This window comes from Syngnathoides biaculeatus, chromosome 4 (genome assembly GCF_019802595.1).
Source record: "Syngnathoides biaculeatus isolate LvHL_M chromosome 4, ASM1980259v1, whole genome shotgun sequence".
NCBI classification, from domain to species: domain Eukaryota; kingdom Metazoa; phylum Chordata; class Actinopteri; order Syngnathiformes; family Syngnathidae; genus Syngnathoides; species Syngnathoides biaculeatus.
The window spans coordinates 13,664,225-13,680,663 of NC_084643.1; the positions used below are offsets into that span (position 1 = coordinate 13,664,225).

Below are 16,439 nucleotides of genomic sequence, written 5' to 3' on the forward strand. Positions count from 1 at the left end.
ACTAGCATGAAACAGATTGGTATCGACTTCAGAGGTTCCACTGTAACTTTTAATACTACAGAAATAGCCTGAGCATTAATATTATGAATGTTATTGTATCAACTGTGTACAATTTAAACTAAAAACGTGGTTATACACCTTCGGCCAAACATACCACAGACTTTACATTCCACTGGAAGCTCCATGTACTTAGAATGACACTGTGGACATAAGTATCCTCCCAGAGAGAGATCTGCATCGTGGCTGCCATCTAATAGACTGAGATGAACAATGGAAATTAGAACATTTTCAGTTCTTGTGAAAGGGTTGCCCATACAGGTACAATAATCAGTACATGTTTTGACTCTAACCACTCATTAAATAAATCCTCATTATGAATCTATATCCCTCAGAGGCAGCATTTGAAGACCGAAGACATCATAATGCAGAGCAAAGGCTGTCCCAATTTTAAAATACCTCAGATGACTGAAGATTATTTTGATGCCAAAGCTCTATCCTGAAAATATTTTTCAATATGGTGACCTTGATGTGAGCTGTATCCCCCATGGCATTGTCAATGGACCCTCCCTTTTGAAAAGGATTAATGCAGTTTTAAGAGGCACCTCCTACACTTTTGATTCTATTGACCCGGTAAAAAGGGTAAAAAGGCTACAGTATATATTACATGAGCATATACACTTTTTGATGTACTCAAGTACTTGTTTCAAGTAGTTTACTTACGCCATGCTGAAAGAGGGTTTAGCGTTCTGGTCAGTCAGTGAGCTAAAGGTATGCTGGGGAAACCCTGATTGGAAAAACAATTACAAAAAAAGGGAATTTAAAAAAATATTCAGTTCAGCATAAGAAGAAAAAATAACGTGATGAAAGGGGATAAGATTTGGAATAGCACCCACCTATCTACATATAGTACGCCCATGAATATTAGGACATCATGTTTTTCACTCCAAGCTACCACCACAAAAGATTTGAAATAAAACGACGTGTGCGCTTTAACTGCCAACTTTGAGCCTTCATTTTTGACAGGATTTTACATCAAAATTAGGCGAATAGTGTAGGAATTACAACGCTTTGTATATTTGCCTCTCAGTTTTGAAGGGACCAAAAATAATGGTACACATTACCAGTAATCATAAATCAAAGTTTCAATTGTTATAACTTGAAAATACTTTGCAGTCAATTCTTGCCTGAAGTCTGGAACGTTTAAACATAACCGGATGCTGTATTGCCTCCACAAACAAACAAAATTGAGCTTTTTAGAAGGTATGTGTCTGATTACATCCAATGCATCCCAATGTGGGCACAAGACAGTGATATCTGTAGGCCGGTCCCAAGTCCAGATAAATGCAGGGGGTTGTGTCAGGAAGGGCATCTGTCTTAAAACTTTGCAAAACAAACAAGAGCAGGGGTGCCCAGGCTTTTTTACACCAAGATCTACTTTTCAAGCAGACAGCCTCTTGTGATCCACCAAGGTCGGGGGTAACGCATGCCATGGAGAAAGCAACAGAGAGGCCGTAAATAGGAGGCGAGCTTACTAGAACGCGCCTTTATGTGCATGCGATCGCAGTATCTGCCACACCTTAATCAAGCGAATAGATGGGAGATAGAGGCTGACATGTTTTTTTACGATCGACCAAAACTGCCTTGCGACTGGTCGATCGTGATGGACACAATGAGCACCCCTGATCTAAAGAATTCCATACCAGATCAGTTGTAGCTCGGGTTAACAACACCTGCCCTTCGCACCGTTAAAATGCAGGGCGTCAGTGGAAATTCTGATACTTTGGGTCGAAGACAAAGAAGAGGACGAAAGCAGATTTTTTTTCAGCAGAACAAGAAGAAGAGGAATGCACAGAGCCTACAACTGAGTATAGGGACTTTGAATGTTGGGAGTATGAAAGGAAAAGCCCAGGAGTTGGTTGACATGATTAGGAGAAAGGTTGATATATTGTGTATCCAAGAGAGCAGGTGGCATGGCAGTTAAGGCTAGAAGTTTAGGGTGAGGGTTTAAATTATCTTACCATGGAGAAGATTGAAGAGAAATGAAGTAGGAGTTATTTTAATGAGTTGGGTAAGAAAGTTTTGGAACTGAAAAGAGTATCAGATCGAGTGATCAGGCTTTAACTTGAAACTGAGGGTGTTATGTATGATGTGATGAGTGGCTATGCTCCATAGGTAAGATGTGACCTAGAAGTAAAAGAGAAATTCTAAAAAGGACGAGATGAAGTAGTTCTGAGCATCCCAGATAGAGAGTTGCGATTGGTGCAGATTGTAATGGACATTTTAGTAAAGAAAACAGGGGTGATGAAGAAGTGATGAGTAAGTATGACATCCAGAAAAGGAACTTTGAGGGAGAGATGGTGGTGACTTTTCAAAAAGGATGGACATGGCAGTTGTGACATTTTCATCCAGAACATGCAGTAACACAGGTGACCTAAAAGAACGGAAATAGAAACATGCAGGTAGATTTGTTCTGATGATATAATCTGAATGAGGTTACTGACTGTCGTGGTAGTGGTAGGGGAGAGTGCAGCAAGACAGCATAGGATGGTGGTGTGGAGGATGACTCTGGTGGTAAGGAGCAAGATTAAGAAGAAAAACATGGAGCAGAGAACCATGTAGTGGAAGCTGAGAAAGGAAGAGTGTTGTGTGGCTTTTCAAAAAGAGGTGAGACAGGCTCTCGGCCGAAAGGGCGAGCTCCCGGAAGACTGGACTACTTAAACCACTTTTTTTTTAACTTAAGCTGGGAGGCGGACAACTTTTTAACGATGTCATTTTCGAAGTGTGTTTGCCTCATCTGCCAGTGTAGTGAAATGTATAGCAGCATTTTCGAACTGTTTATGGAAAATACGACACCGCCAAAAAGCAAGCTGAGAATGAGAAAAGTGAACGAACTAAAATCCCAGCTGGCCGCACAGCAGTCACTTTTCACACAATATAGTTCAACAGCGAAAGGCGCCAATCATTCCGCGTTCGTCACATTATCATTAAAAACAAGAAGTCCTTCCAAGATGAAAATAGAGGCATAGCTGACTCCTTGTTCCGATCTTTTAAAAATAAGGGAGAAATATTATCTCCAATAAAATCTCTGAAGTTGTAAAGGAGTACAGTTTTATGGCGCTGTGAAGCCATGGCTAATGTGTGGAAGGACATCTCAGATTGTGTTTCTCATTGCAGTAGGACGAATCCACTGAGGTGTGTGACATAGCCCAGGTATGCATTTTAATTCGTATGGTGTTTAGTGATCATCAATGTGAACTTAGATAGTTACAAAACATGTTTATAGTTAATTATGTAGTGTAATATTGGCTCATGCGGTCATGGAAGGCATACAAACATACATTTACACATGAAGAATCCTCAATATACTTGAAAATAAATGTGTTTTTATAGACTGTCATTCTATTTCATTGTAGGTCATTCGAAGAAAAAAAAAAACAAAAAAAAAAACCACCCGATCGCGAGAGGCTGGATGTTTGAGAAGTAGATCTTGGGGTAAAAATGTCTGGGCACCCCTGGTTTAACTAGACACTTGTATGCAGTACTGTTGATTAAACAATCTGGTACTCACACGGCAGCTCCAGAAGAAGTTTCTGAGTGATGAATGGTAAATATAAAGTAATATTACATTTATAAGGTTTTATAATGTATAATTATATTATACATTTATAATACTGTATTTATTACATTTATAAGGTTTTATAATTAAGGATTTAATTCAATACCTCTTTTTGTCTCAAATATGCAAAGTACAAAAACTGTTTACACATTTTAAACATTCTGGTACCTAGTGTACATAAACATACATCCCCCGCTAATTTGTGGTTTTTCAAGTTTCACGGGTGGTTCTGGTACCAATTTACCGCGAAAAACCAAAAACTTGGTATATCTTCTGGTAGGAAAAGGGGAGAAGGAGACTTGATGGTGGAACCCTAAAGTACAGGAAGTCATTCAAGGGAGGAGGATAACGAAGAAGAGGACAGAGGATAGGTGAAAGGAATAGATTGAGATGCCACGTAGGACAAAAGTAGAGGTGCCCAAGGCTAAAGAGACATATGATGACATGTATACTAGGTTGGACACTAAAGAGAGAGAAAAGGATCTCTATAGGTTGGCCAGACAGAGCGATAGAGATGGGAAGGATGTGCAGCATGTTAGGGTGATAAGGATGTACGTGGAAATTTGTTGACTGGCACTAGTAGTGTGCCAAAATATATGGAAAGAATACTTTGAGAAGTTGCTGAATGAAGAAAACGGAAAAAGAAGAGGTAAGTGTGGTGGACCAGAAAGGGGAATGATTAGTATAGGGAAGGTGGATAGGCAGTCAAGAAGATGAAAAACAGAAAGGCAGTTGGTCCTGATGACATACATGTGGAGTTATGGAAGCAATTTGGAGAGGTGGATGCAGGGTTTTTGACTAACTTGTTCAACGGAAAAATATTGAGTGAGAAAATGCCTGAAGAATGGAAGAAAAGTGTTAGTTCCCATTTTTAAGAACAAAGGCAATGTGCACAGCTGTGGGAAGTATAGAGGAATAAAGTTGATGAGCCACACGATGCAGTAATGGGAAAGAGTAGTGGAGGCTAGACTAAGTAAGTATTTGGGAGCAACAGTATGGTTTCATGCCTAGAACAAGTACCACAAATGCATTATTTGCCTTGAGGATGCTAGTGGAAAAGTACAGAGAAAGTCAGAAGGAGCTACATTGTGTCTTTGTGGATCTAGAGAAAGCCTATGACAGAGTACCAAGAGAGGAACTGTAGTACTGCATGCGTAAGTCTGGTGTGGCAGAGAAATACGTTAGAATAGTACAGGACATGTATGATGGCAGCAGAACAATGGTGAGGTGTGCCTTAGGTGTGACAGAGGGATTTAAGGTGGAGGTGGGACTGCATCAGGGATCAGCTCTGAGCCCCTTCCTGTTTGCAGTGGTAATGGATAGGCTGACACATGAGGTTAGACTGGAATCCCCTTGGACCATGATGTTCGCAGATGATATTGTGATAAGCAGTGAAAGCAGGGAGCATGCAGAGGAACAATTAGAAAGATGGAGACATGCACTGGAGAGGAATGAAGATTAGCCAAAGTAAAACAGAATATATGTGTGTGAATGAGAGGAGTGGAGGGGGAAGAGTGAGGCTACAGGGAGAAGAGTTACCAGGGGTGGAAAATTTCAAATATTTAGGTCAACAATCCAGAGCAGTGGTGAATGTGGTAAGGAAGTTAAGAAAGAGGTCCAAGCAGCTTGGAACAGCTGGCAGAAGGTGTCTGGTGTGTTATGTGGCAGAAGAGTCTCTGCTAGGATGAAGGGCAAAGTTTATAAAACAGTGGTGAGGCCGACCATGGTGTAAAGATTAGAGACGGTGGCACTGAAGAAACAACAGGAAGCAGGATTGGAGGGAGCAGAAAGGAAGATGTTGAGGTTTTCGCTCGGAGTGAGCAGGTTGGATAGGATTAGAAATGAGCTGATTAGAGGGACAGCCAAAGTTGGATGTTTTGGAGACAAGGTTCAAGAGAGCAGACTTTGATGGTTTGGACATGTTCAGAGGCGAGAGAGTGAGTATATTGGTAGAAGGGTGCTGTGTATGGAGCTGCCAGGCAAAAGACCAAGAGGAAGACAAAGAGCAGGTTGATGGATGTGGTGAGCGAAGACATGAGTGCAGTTGGGGTTAGAGAGGAAGATGCACGAGATTGGCTAAGATGCAAAAAGATGACACGCTGTGGCGAACCCTAACGGGACAAGGGTTAGGGGTGAGCTCTGAGTCCCTTCCTGATTGCATTGGTAATGGATAGAGTGACAGATGAGGTTAAACAGGAATCCCCTTGGACCAAGATGGTCACAGATTACATTGTGATCAGCAGTGAATAGGTGGGGAGGAGCAGTTAGAAGCGTGGAGGCATGTACTGGAAAGGACGGGAATGAAGATTAGCCGATATAAAAAAGAATATACGTATGTGCATGAATGAGAGGGGTGAGCAAAGGTGGACGACTTCAAATACTTGGGCTCAAAAATCCGTAGCAAAGGTGAGTGTAGTAAGGAAGTGAAGAAATGGCTCCAAGCAGGGTGGAGGTGTCAGGTGTGGTATGTGATACACAAGTCTCTGCTAGGATGAAGGGGAACGTTCATAAAAAAGTGATGAGGACAGACCTGATCTATGGAGTAGAGACGGTGGCGCTGACGAGACAACAGAAAGCAGATCTGGAGGTGACAGAAATGAAGATGTTGAGGTTCTTTCTACGAGTGAGCAGGTTTGACGGGATTAGAAATGAGCTCATTAGAGGAACCGCCTAAATTACACCAAATTAGAGATAGCAGACTTCGATGGTTTGGGCATGTCCAGAGGAAAGAGAGTACATGGGTAGAAGGGTGATGAAGATGGAGCTACCAGGCAAAAGAGCAAGAGGAAAAACAAAGAAAAAGTTGATGGATGGTGTGTGAGGGAAGATATGAGAGGTGTTGGTGTTAGAGAGGAAGATGGGCTTACATGGAAAAAGATGACGCGTTGTGGCAACTCCTAACGGGACAAGCCGAAAGGAAAAGAAAAGAAGTAACTAACAAAAAAATTCCTAAATATACTGCAGCCAACAATCCCAGGCAAGCAACTCAGAGGCAAGTTAATGCAATGCAACTAAAGCACTGCGTGCTGATATCCTCATCTTCAGGTTGTTGATTGTCGAAGTCCGATAGCTTTCACCTCATTTACAAACCACTCTGAAGTTCCAAACAATATGTGGGAAGTAGCAGGCTAACCACCGTTCCACCATGATGTGTAAAAAAACAATTTAGGGCCAAGGAGGAAATATTAAAAGTATAAACACATTTAAGATAAGCTTCATTGGTAGAAACTTTGTTCACCCTCCGTGACCGACTTTCAACCTGATTTTGAGATTTGACAAGTTGATGATGATCAATTTTTAGTCAGCCCAGTTTTAGACTCACGATATTGACACATGGGCAGTGTTTTCTTTCAGTCTCCATCTATAGCTATATGTATGAGCCTTGTTTATTGTAAACTGTACTGATATATACAAATTGTCCCCACGCATCATTGATTGCCGAGCTGGGACTAAATATTTTCATTTACACCCAGAAGATAAGACTAATGATAAAAGTAAAAATCAGTGTACAGACCCATACGTATTAAAGAGCATTCAGATGAGGAGCTGGCAGGGGGAGGTTTCACATGCAGTGTCACCAACAGCTCTTTGAAATGGCTCTCATCCAAGATGACATGGTACGATCCTCCAGTCTCCCTCGTCAACACGGTACACACCCGAACCTCCGCTGACAGACCAATTACAGAGACCCGCACCTTCAATGACTTCATGGTCTGACAATTGAAAAAAACAGTGGTTAAAACAAATCCAGAATGAGATAAACGTTTGTATGGTATAGAACATCCATTCATCAACTTTCTGAGCCGCTTATCCTCACAAGAGTCAGAGGAGTGCTGGAGCCTATCCTAGCTAGGCAGGGTACACCCTGAACTGGTTGCCAGCCAAACACAGGGCACACAGAAACAAACAACCATTTGCACTCCCAATCAGACCTAAGAGCAATTTAGTGTCCAATTAATGTATCTGTTTGGGAATTGAGAGGAAAGGAGAGAAAACCTACACAGGCATGGGGAGAACATGCAAACTCCAAACAGGCAGGGGGGAGATTTGAACCCCAGTCCTCAGAGGTGAGGGGCTAACACTATAATCAGTCGCACTACCGTCCTGCCCGGTAAAGAACAGTGATGCTCAAAGTGTGGTACAAGTACCGCTCGTGGGTAGGCTCTCTATTGGTCCGCAAAACCATCACTGAAGTATACATAACTAAAAAATACCCAATTTAAAACATTTAATACAATCCAATATTAAAGTGAAGCTTGTTGCTATACATACAACATCCTTTTAAAACTCAGCTTTCTGCAGCGACAGGAGGAAAACGAGGTAGCTGCTTATGAAGATACGAAATGGAAAAATAACCCCCACAACAGGGTCTGGAGAGAACAAAATCCTTGCGCAGCCAGCCGTGTTGATGAGATTTTCAGCACTCAGCTGGCACACTGGCGACCTGTTGGCCAGCAGCTGGGTTGAGGCCTGAGCTTCATCTGGACCTCAAGGAACCAGTCATTGATAGGTGGAAAAGCGACCCATACCAGTAGTAGATGTAACAACTATACACATTTAAGTTGCTTTAAGTTTATACATTTTATAATTGTTCAAATGCAGGGAGTAAACGTTTTTACATACAAAGGTATTAGAAAAGGAATTTCCTAATTGGAGGTTGGGAATGGATTAAACTCACATTATTTCCTTCGTGCTTCACCTATTGCAGATTCAGTGCATCACAGGTGCCCCCCACCAAAAAAAAAAAAAAAAAAACAGGGAGGTAATCTTACAGTAATAGTTCTATATCATTTTAAGAAAAAGCCCAGATCTTTTTTTTTGGAACTTATTGGCTGCTTCATCAAAGCTCAACCCAGCAAAGCTGCCGCCAAAGCACAGGAGCTGAAGAGAAAGATGCAAAATAGGAGGATTGTTTGAAAAGGGAGCTGTGTTCGCGTTATGAACACCGTATTGGAGAAAAACAGCCCAGTGACTGAGGAAGAAGGTGCTGGATCTGTGAAAAAAATTGAACTTTTGGATACAAACCATCATGGATATCATCCATACAACCACTTTGATAACTTTTAATAAGGCTTTTAAAAAGGAAATGTGTGATGACGAACCTCAAGCTGCAATGAGGGTTTCACCCCCTCGAGGAAGAGGCTTTTCAGCAAGAAAAGGTTAGTTTGAAAAATGTCAAAAGCGTCTAACAATATGTTACGTGCTCTCAAGTTTAGCAATTGTGTTAACGGGGTTATGTCCTTGTAAAGGGTTTTGGATTTTATGGGTTAAATGAACGTAAACGTAACGTAAACCTCATATTTGCTCTCTTGTTTTGCTTTGAATGCTCTTTTGCTGTGCACAGCTCTGAGTCTCAGAGTGATTAATGTAACTATAGAGTAATGTAACAGTGTTTTATATTTTACATTATATTGTGCATCTTGGTTTGTGCGGGATATAGCTGGTCTGTTTCTTCTTCTGTTTCTTTCGGCTTGTCCCCTTAGGGGTCGCCACAGCTTGTCATCTTTTTCCATCTAAGCCTATCTTGTGCATCCTCTTCTCGAACACCCACTGTCCTCATGTCCTCCATCACAACATCCATCAACCTTTTTTCTGGTCTTTCTCTTGCTCTATTGCCTGGCAGATCCATCTTCAGCACCATTCTACCAATATACTCACTCTCTCGGCTCTGAACATGTCCAAACCATCGAAGTCTGCTCTCTCCAACCTTGTCTCCACAACACCCAACTTTGGCTGTCCCTCTAATCAGCTAATTTCTAATCCTTTCCAACCTGCTCAATCCGAGCGAAAACCTCAACATCTTCATTTCTGTTACCTCCAGTTCTGCTTCCTCTTGTTTCTTCAGAGCCACCGTCTCTAATCCGTACATCATGGCCGGTCTCACCACTATGTTATAAACTTAGCTCTTCATCCTAGCGGAGACTCTTCTGTCACATAGAACACCAGACACCTTCTGCCAACTGTTTCATCTTGCTTGGACCCTCTTCACTTCCTTAGCACACTCTCCATTGCTCTGTATTGTTGACCCCAAGTATTTGAAGTCATCCACCCTCGATATCTCTTCTCCCTAGAGCATGATTGTTCCTCCTTCGGCCCTCTCATTCACGTACATATATTTTGATTTACTCTTCACTTTAAGCTTCATTTCTCTCCTTTCCATTGCGTACCTCCATCTTTCTGTTCCTCCGCCTGATCCCTGCTTTCACTGCAGATCACAATATCATCTGCGTACCTCATGGTCCAAGGGGATTCCAGTTAAACCTCGTCTGTAAGCCTATCCATTACTACTGCAAACAGCAAGGATTCAGTGTGGATCCCTGATGCAGTCCAACCTCCACCTTAAATTCTTCTGACACACCTGCGGTACATCTCATCACTGTTCTGCTGCCCTCCTACATGTCCTGTACTATTCTAACATTTCTCCGCCACACCAAACTTGCGCATGCAGTACCACAGTTCCTCTCTTGGTACTCTGTCATAGGCTTTCTCTAAGTCTACAAAAACACAAAGTAGCTTCTTCTGACATTCTTTGTACTTTTCCCCAAGCATCCTCAAAGCAAATAAAGCATCTGTGGCATGGTTTCTAGGCATGAAACCATCACGTTGCTCGCAGATACTTACTTCTGTCCTGAGTCTAGCCTCCACTGCTCTTTCCTATAACCATGGGCATTGTGTGGCTCATCATCTCAATTCCTCTGTAGTTTGTGCAGTTCTGAATATCACTTTTGTTCTTAAAAATGGGGACTAGCACACTTTTCCTCCATTCTTCTGCCATCTTCTCTCCCGCTAGTATTCCATTGAATAAGTTGGTCATAAACTCCACAGCAACCTCTCCAAATTGCTTCCGTACCTACACCGGTATGTCATCAGGACCAACTGTCTTGTCATTTTTTATTCTGTTCAGTGCCTTTCTAACTTCTCCCTTACTGATCAATGCCACTTCCCGGTAATTCACGCTTGCCTCTTCTACTCTATCTTCTCTGCCATTTTCTTCATTTATTAACTTCTCAAAGTACTCTTTCCATCTACTTAGCAGACGACTGCCACCGGCCAACATATTTCCATCCACTATCTTAAATCACCTTTACTTGCTGCACATCCTTCCCATCTCTATCCCTCTGTCTGGCCAACCTGGAGAGATCCTTTTCTCCTTCTTTCGTATGTAACTTGGTGTAAATGTCGTCATATACCGCTTGTTTAGCCTTCGTCAACTCTACCTTTGCCCCACGACGCATCGCAATGACTTCCTTTCGCCTCTTCTCAGTCCTCTCTGTGTCCCAATTCTTCTTCGCTCATCTCTCCCTGTATTTTGGGGTTCCACCACCAAGTCTCCTTCTCCTCTTTCCTATCAGAAGACACGCCAAGTTCTCTCCCGCCTGCCTCTCTGAATTCCTTGGTAGTAGTACTCCAGTCTTCTGGGAGATCATCCTGTCCATCTAGAGCCTGTCTCACCTCTTTCCGAAAGGCCACACAGCATTCTTCCTTTCTCACCTTCCACCACCTGATTCTCTGCTCTACCTTTGTCTTTTCAGTCTTGCAACCCCCTACCAGAGTCATCCTACACACCACCATCCTCTGCTGTCGAGCTACAGTCTCCCCCACCACTACCTTACAATCGGTAACCTCCTTTACATTACACCGCCTGCACAAAATATAATCCAACTGCGTGCTTAAACCTCTGCTCTTGTAGGTCACTATTTTCCTGTCTCTTCTGGAAATAAGTGTTCAGCACTCCCAATTCCATCCTTTTTGCGAAGTCCACCATCTGCCCCCATCTGGTTGTCTGCTCTACCTTTGTCCTTTCAATCCACCCCCCAGGATTATCATACACACCATCATCCTATGCTGTCAAGATACACTCTCCCCTACCACTACTTTACGGTCAGTAGCCTCCTTTAGATGACATCGTCTGCAGAAAATGTAATCCACCGGTGTGGTTCTCCCTCCACTCTTGTTGGTCACCATATATTCCTGCCTCTTCTGGGATGCTCAGAACTACTTCATCTAGTTCCTTCCATAATTTCTCTTTTCAACACTAGGTCACATCCTACATGTGGAGCAGAGCCATGAATAACATTATCCATAACGTTATCACTCGATCTGATACTCTTTTCACCTCCAAGACATTCTCAGCCAGCTCTTCTTTTAAAATAACTCCTACTCCATTTCACTTCCCATCTACTCCACGATAAAATAATTTAAACCCTGCACCTAAACTTCTAGTCTTACTCCCTTTCCACTAGCGCTCTTGGATGCACAATATATCAACCGTACGTAGGTAATGTTGTTTGCGTGGTAAGGTAGGCTAACTTGGGCTGAGCAACTTCAACGTGAATGATACGGCACCAATTTGGGTACTAAGATGAACTAAGATAAGACTTGTTAAATTTCCTGTAAGTCCTCATAGCCCTCGTCATAGAAGTTATGAAGTTACACACGTTCGATGTTTCTTTAACAGCACTGTTTGATCACAAACACGCCTCGTAGTAAGCCAGCTAAGCTAAGGTGGTCTGGGCCTATTAGCAAGTAAGTTGGATGTTTTGGAGACAAGGTTAGAGAGAGCAGACTTAGACGGTTTGGACAAGTTCAGAGACGAGAGAGTGAGTATATTGTTAGAAGTGTACTGGGGATGGAGCTGCCAGGCAAAAGAGCGAGAGGAAGACCAAAGAAGAGATTGATGGATGTTGTGAGGGAGGACATGAGGACAGTGGGTGTTATAGAAGAAGATGCACGAGATAGGCTAAGATGGAAAAAGAGGACACGCTGTGGCGACCCCTAACAGAACAAGCCGAAAGGAAAAGAAGAAGTTGACGTTTCTACTTGCCCAACTTCCTACTATGTACTCACGGCCCTTGTTGTAAACGAAACGTAGGTTTTCTGGTCGTCTAAGTACTAACATTTGATGATTACCTCTTCAACATATATTTGATTACATACGTTACTTGATGTTATTGAGCTAGGTTAGGATAGGCCGCGCAGCTTCAACTCAAACGAATTTGGCGAGAGAGCTGGTCTCCCATTGGCTATCACCGTAGCATCTTCCCGGAACCCATTTCGCTAGGAGGGATGTGAATCTTTACCCACGATGCTTTTTGACTCTCTTGAACACTCGACTGTCACCGACTCCCGCGAGCGCTGTCACACGCTGTCACAAGCATATAACACTTATGAGTAAAGTACAACTTTGTTGTTTGTTTTTTGAAATTTTATCCATCTTAAACATGGGCCCGAAGAAACGTCAGTGGAATTAAGTTGTGTGGATGCGTACATTCGTTAGTACATTTTCTCTCGGCTGTCAAGGTTTGCCTCCTACTCCGTCCCCCACGATGCCTTTTGCTTGTCTCTGACCCTTCTCTTTGCATTGACATCCAACGCCAAAGGTAAATGAACAACAATGAATTAACAATGAACAATGATTCTTTCCATTATTTACTTTGAACTCTTATTTTTGGCAGATGGGGAGAGGTAGTCGGGGGGTTGGAACGAACTACGCTATTTACAATTCACATTACGAAGGTTTTGTAGGTAGAGGTATCATTGTATTGTCACTCCCCCTGATGGTGACTGATCTTGCAGGCCACCAATGAAGCCACAGGCTTCATAAAACTCGTCTCACTGAACAGCAGCTACGATGGTCCATCAAAATATGTCCATGTAAAACGAAAAAGATTGGGGTCTGGCGCCCTCGAGAACTCCACCAAATCAGCTGACTGGTCGATCCCACACTGCAAGTCTAAATTCATCCAATGAGCTACGACTACTAAAAAAAAGCACCAAGGAACAACCTCTAATGTTCCAATGAAAACCAGACCAAAATGATACACAACAACCGTGTTTCTAAGCCTAATTACATTATATTAATCAGGTACAACCCTTGTGAGGACAAGGAGCTTGGAAAATGAATGGATGGATCTGTGGGCTTAATTTCTCATCAATGCTCTGCTGCATGACGAGATCTAAACGAGTCATCAGTTGGGAATAGCTGAGGATGCTTCACAGAGAGCTGTCTCGGCAAGTCTGAATGTGTATCACCTGGATCATCTCATAGATGTTGGCTGGGTCACATGTGGTGAGGCTGCTGAGGATGATCACAATCTCCCGGCTTGTGTGCCCAGGCATGTGTCTTCATTGAAAAAAAAAAAAAGTTGTAAATTACATCACGAGAAGGTTTCACTGTCACTCTCACATACACACACGTGCACACACAACCTACTTCAGGGTCTGTAAGGCCAAGTTCAGGGAATTGTACAGAGATGGTTCCCCTAGACAAACAGTGCTTTCCACTGCTTTCTTCAGAATTTCAATGTGTTTCTTTGGGTTCCCTGTTGGATGAACACAGATATAAAGTATAGCAAGTTAGTTATCCAAGATCTACAGTGAAGAAAACAAGTATTTTAACACCCTGCTATATTGCAAGTTCTCCCACATAGAAATCATGGAGTGGTCTGAAATGTTCATTGTAGGTTCATGTCCACTGTGAGAAAGATTATCTAAAAAGAAAAATCCAGAAATCACAATGTATGATTTTTTTAAATGATTTATTTGTGTGATACAGCTGCAAATAAGTGTTTGAACAGTCTATCAGCTAGAATTCTGACCCTCAAAGACCTCTTATTCCTGTCCAACTCCGCTCCATGTACTACCATGAATCAGATGCACCTGTGTGAGGTCCTTAGCTGCATAAACACCCCATCCAATCAGTAAGACTCAAACTTTTAACATGGCCAAGACCAAAGAGCTTTCCAAAGACACCAGAGACAAAATTGTACAACTACACAAGGCTGGAAAGGGCTACAGAGAAATTCCCATGGAGCTTGGTGAAAAAAGGTCCACTGTCGGCGCAATCATTAGAAAATGGAAGAAGCTAAACATGACGGTCAATCTCAATTGAAGTGGAACCCCATGCAAGATATCACCTCGTGGGGTCTCAATAATCATTAAAGTCTGTGAGTTATCAACAGTTTAACAAAAGAATAAGCAAAACATTTACAAACCCAAGCATGATGAATTTTCTTTTAGTTGTGTCAAACATAACTAAAAAAAAAAATGTTTTTCTTCCCATGATAGCACAAGAATCTCAGAGGAAAGTTAATATAATGACAAATATTTTGGCTACTTGTGTAAAGTTCTTTTTGCATGTACTGGGACTGCAAAAATCATTGAGAAAAAAATACATTTTCGCTAAAACTCAAAAAGTAAAATGGCCAAAGACAATGTCACTTTTTTGTTTTAAAAAGATTTGTTTTTGATCTCGCAGCTGTAAAGCGTTGGCCTCGGTTCTGAGGGCCAGGACTTAATCCCGGCCCTGCCTGTGTGGAGTTTGCATGTGCTCCCAGTGGATGCATGGGTTGTCTCTGGGCACTGCAGTTTCCACCCAAATCCCAAAAACATGCATTCATTGGACACTCTAAATAGCCCCTAGGTGTGATTGTGAGTGCAACTGTTGTCTGTCTCCATGTGCCCTGTGATTGACTGGCAAACAGTTCAGAGTGTACCCTGCCTCCTGCCAGATGACAGCTGGAATCGGCTACAGCACTCCATACACCTTTGTGAGGATAAGCGTTGAATAGATGGATGGATGGATGGATGGATGGATAGTTTTCGATCTCTAAATTTGACTTAACATTTGCGTTGTGTGTCTGTTGAGAAAAAAGTTAAGTATATAATGAGGTGTGGTGGTCATCTCAAGTGCACCACATGATGAGAGCAGCAAGCAGACAAGGTTTTATTCCATGTTTACCAATTCTTAAAACTGCACTCTACTTTTCCTTTCGGCTTGTTACGTTAGCGGTCGGCAGAGAGAGGCATCTTTTTCCATGTAAGCCTATCGCCTGCATCATCCTCTCGAACACCAACTGCACTCCTGTCTTCCTTCACAACATCCATCAACCTTCTTTTTGGACTTCCTCTCACTCTTTTGCCTTGCAGCTCAATCCTCAGCACCCTTCTAACAATATACTCACTCTGTCGCCTCTGGTCATGTCCAAACCATCGAAGTCTGCTTTCTCGAACCTTGTCTCCAAAAGATCCAACTTCTGTCCCCTTAATGAGCTCATTTCTAATCCTATCCCACCTACTCGGAACGAGAGAGACCCTTAACATCTTCATTTCTGCCACCTCCAGCTCGCCATCCTGTTGTCTTTTCACTGCTACCGTCTCTAATCCGTACATCATGGCTGGCCTAACCACTGTTTTATAAACATTGGCCTTCATCCTAGAAGAAAACTCTTCTGTCACATCACACACCAGCTACCTCCCGCCAGTTGTTCCAACCTGCTTGGACCCGTTTCTTAACTCTCATTCCAAACTCACCATTGCTCTGGATTGTTGACCCCATGTATTTAAAGTTGTCCACCTTCACAATCTCTTCTCCCTGGAGCATCACTCTTCCCCCTCCATCCCTCTCATTCACACACAAATATAGTTTCACTTCAGCTAATTGTCATTCCTCTCCATTCCAGTGCATGACTCCATCTTTCTAATTGTTCCTCCACCTGCTCAATGCTTTCACTGCAGATCCCAATGTCATCTGCGAACATCATGGTCCAAGGGGATTCCTGTCAAAACTCATATGCAGCCAATTCTATTCCCAAAGCAAACACAAAGAGGTTCAGAGCTGATCCCTGATGCAGTCCCACCTCTACCTTAATTTTTTCTGTCACACCTACGACAAACCCTCACCACTGTTCTGCTGCCCTCATACATGTCCTCTACTATTCTGACATATTTCTCCGCCACACCAGACTTATACATCCCTTACCACAGTTCCTCTCTTGGTACTCTGTCATAGGCTTTCTCTAGAGCCACAAAGACACAATGTACT

The 16,439-nt window shown here is 42.5% G+C and overlaps 1 protein-coding gene across 9 annotated transcripts in view; it reads right to left on the reverse strand.

The window, feature by feature from the left end:
• The window catches only part of gtf2h2 (general transcription factor IIH, polypeptide 2), an 84,180-nt gene that overhangs the window by 10,258 nt on the left and 57,483 nt on the right, over window positions 1–16,439 (reverse strand). For all 9 annotated transcript variants that reach the window (XM_061818329.1, XM_061818333.1, XM_061818336.1 and 6 more), the window contains 5 exons: window positions 13,830–13,938; window positions 13,649–13,739; window positions 7,131–7,329; window positions 721–784; window positions 155–258 (listed from right to left, as the gene is read on the reverse strand). In XM_061818329.1, coding sequence (XP_061674313.1) covers window positions 155–258; window positions 721–784; window positions 7,131–7,329; window positions 13,649–13,739; window positions 13,830–13,938 — 567 coding nt within the window. The remainder of the gene's footprint in view (window positions 1–154; window positions 259–720; window positions 785–7,130; window positions 7,330–13,648; window positions 13,740–13,829; window positions 13,939–16,439) is intronic.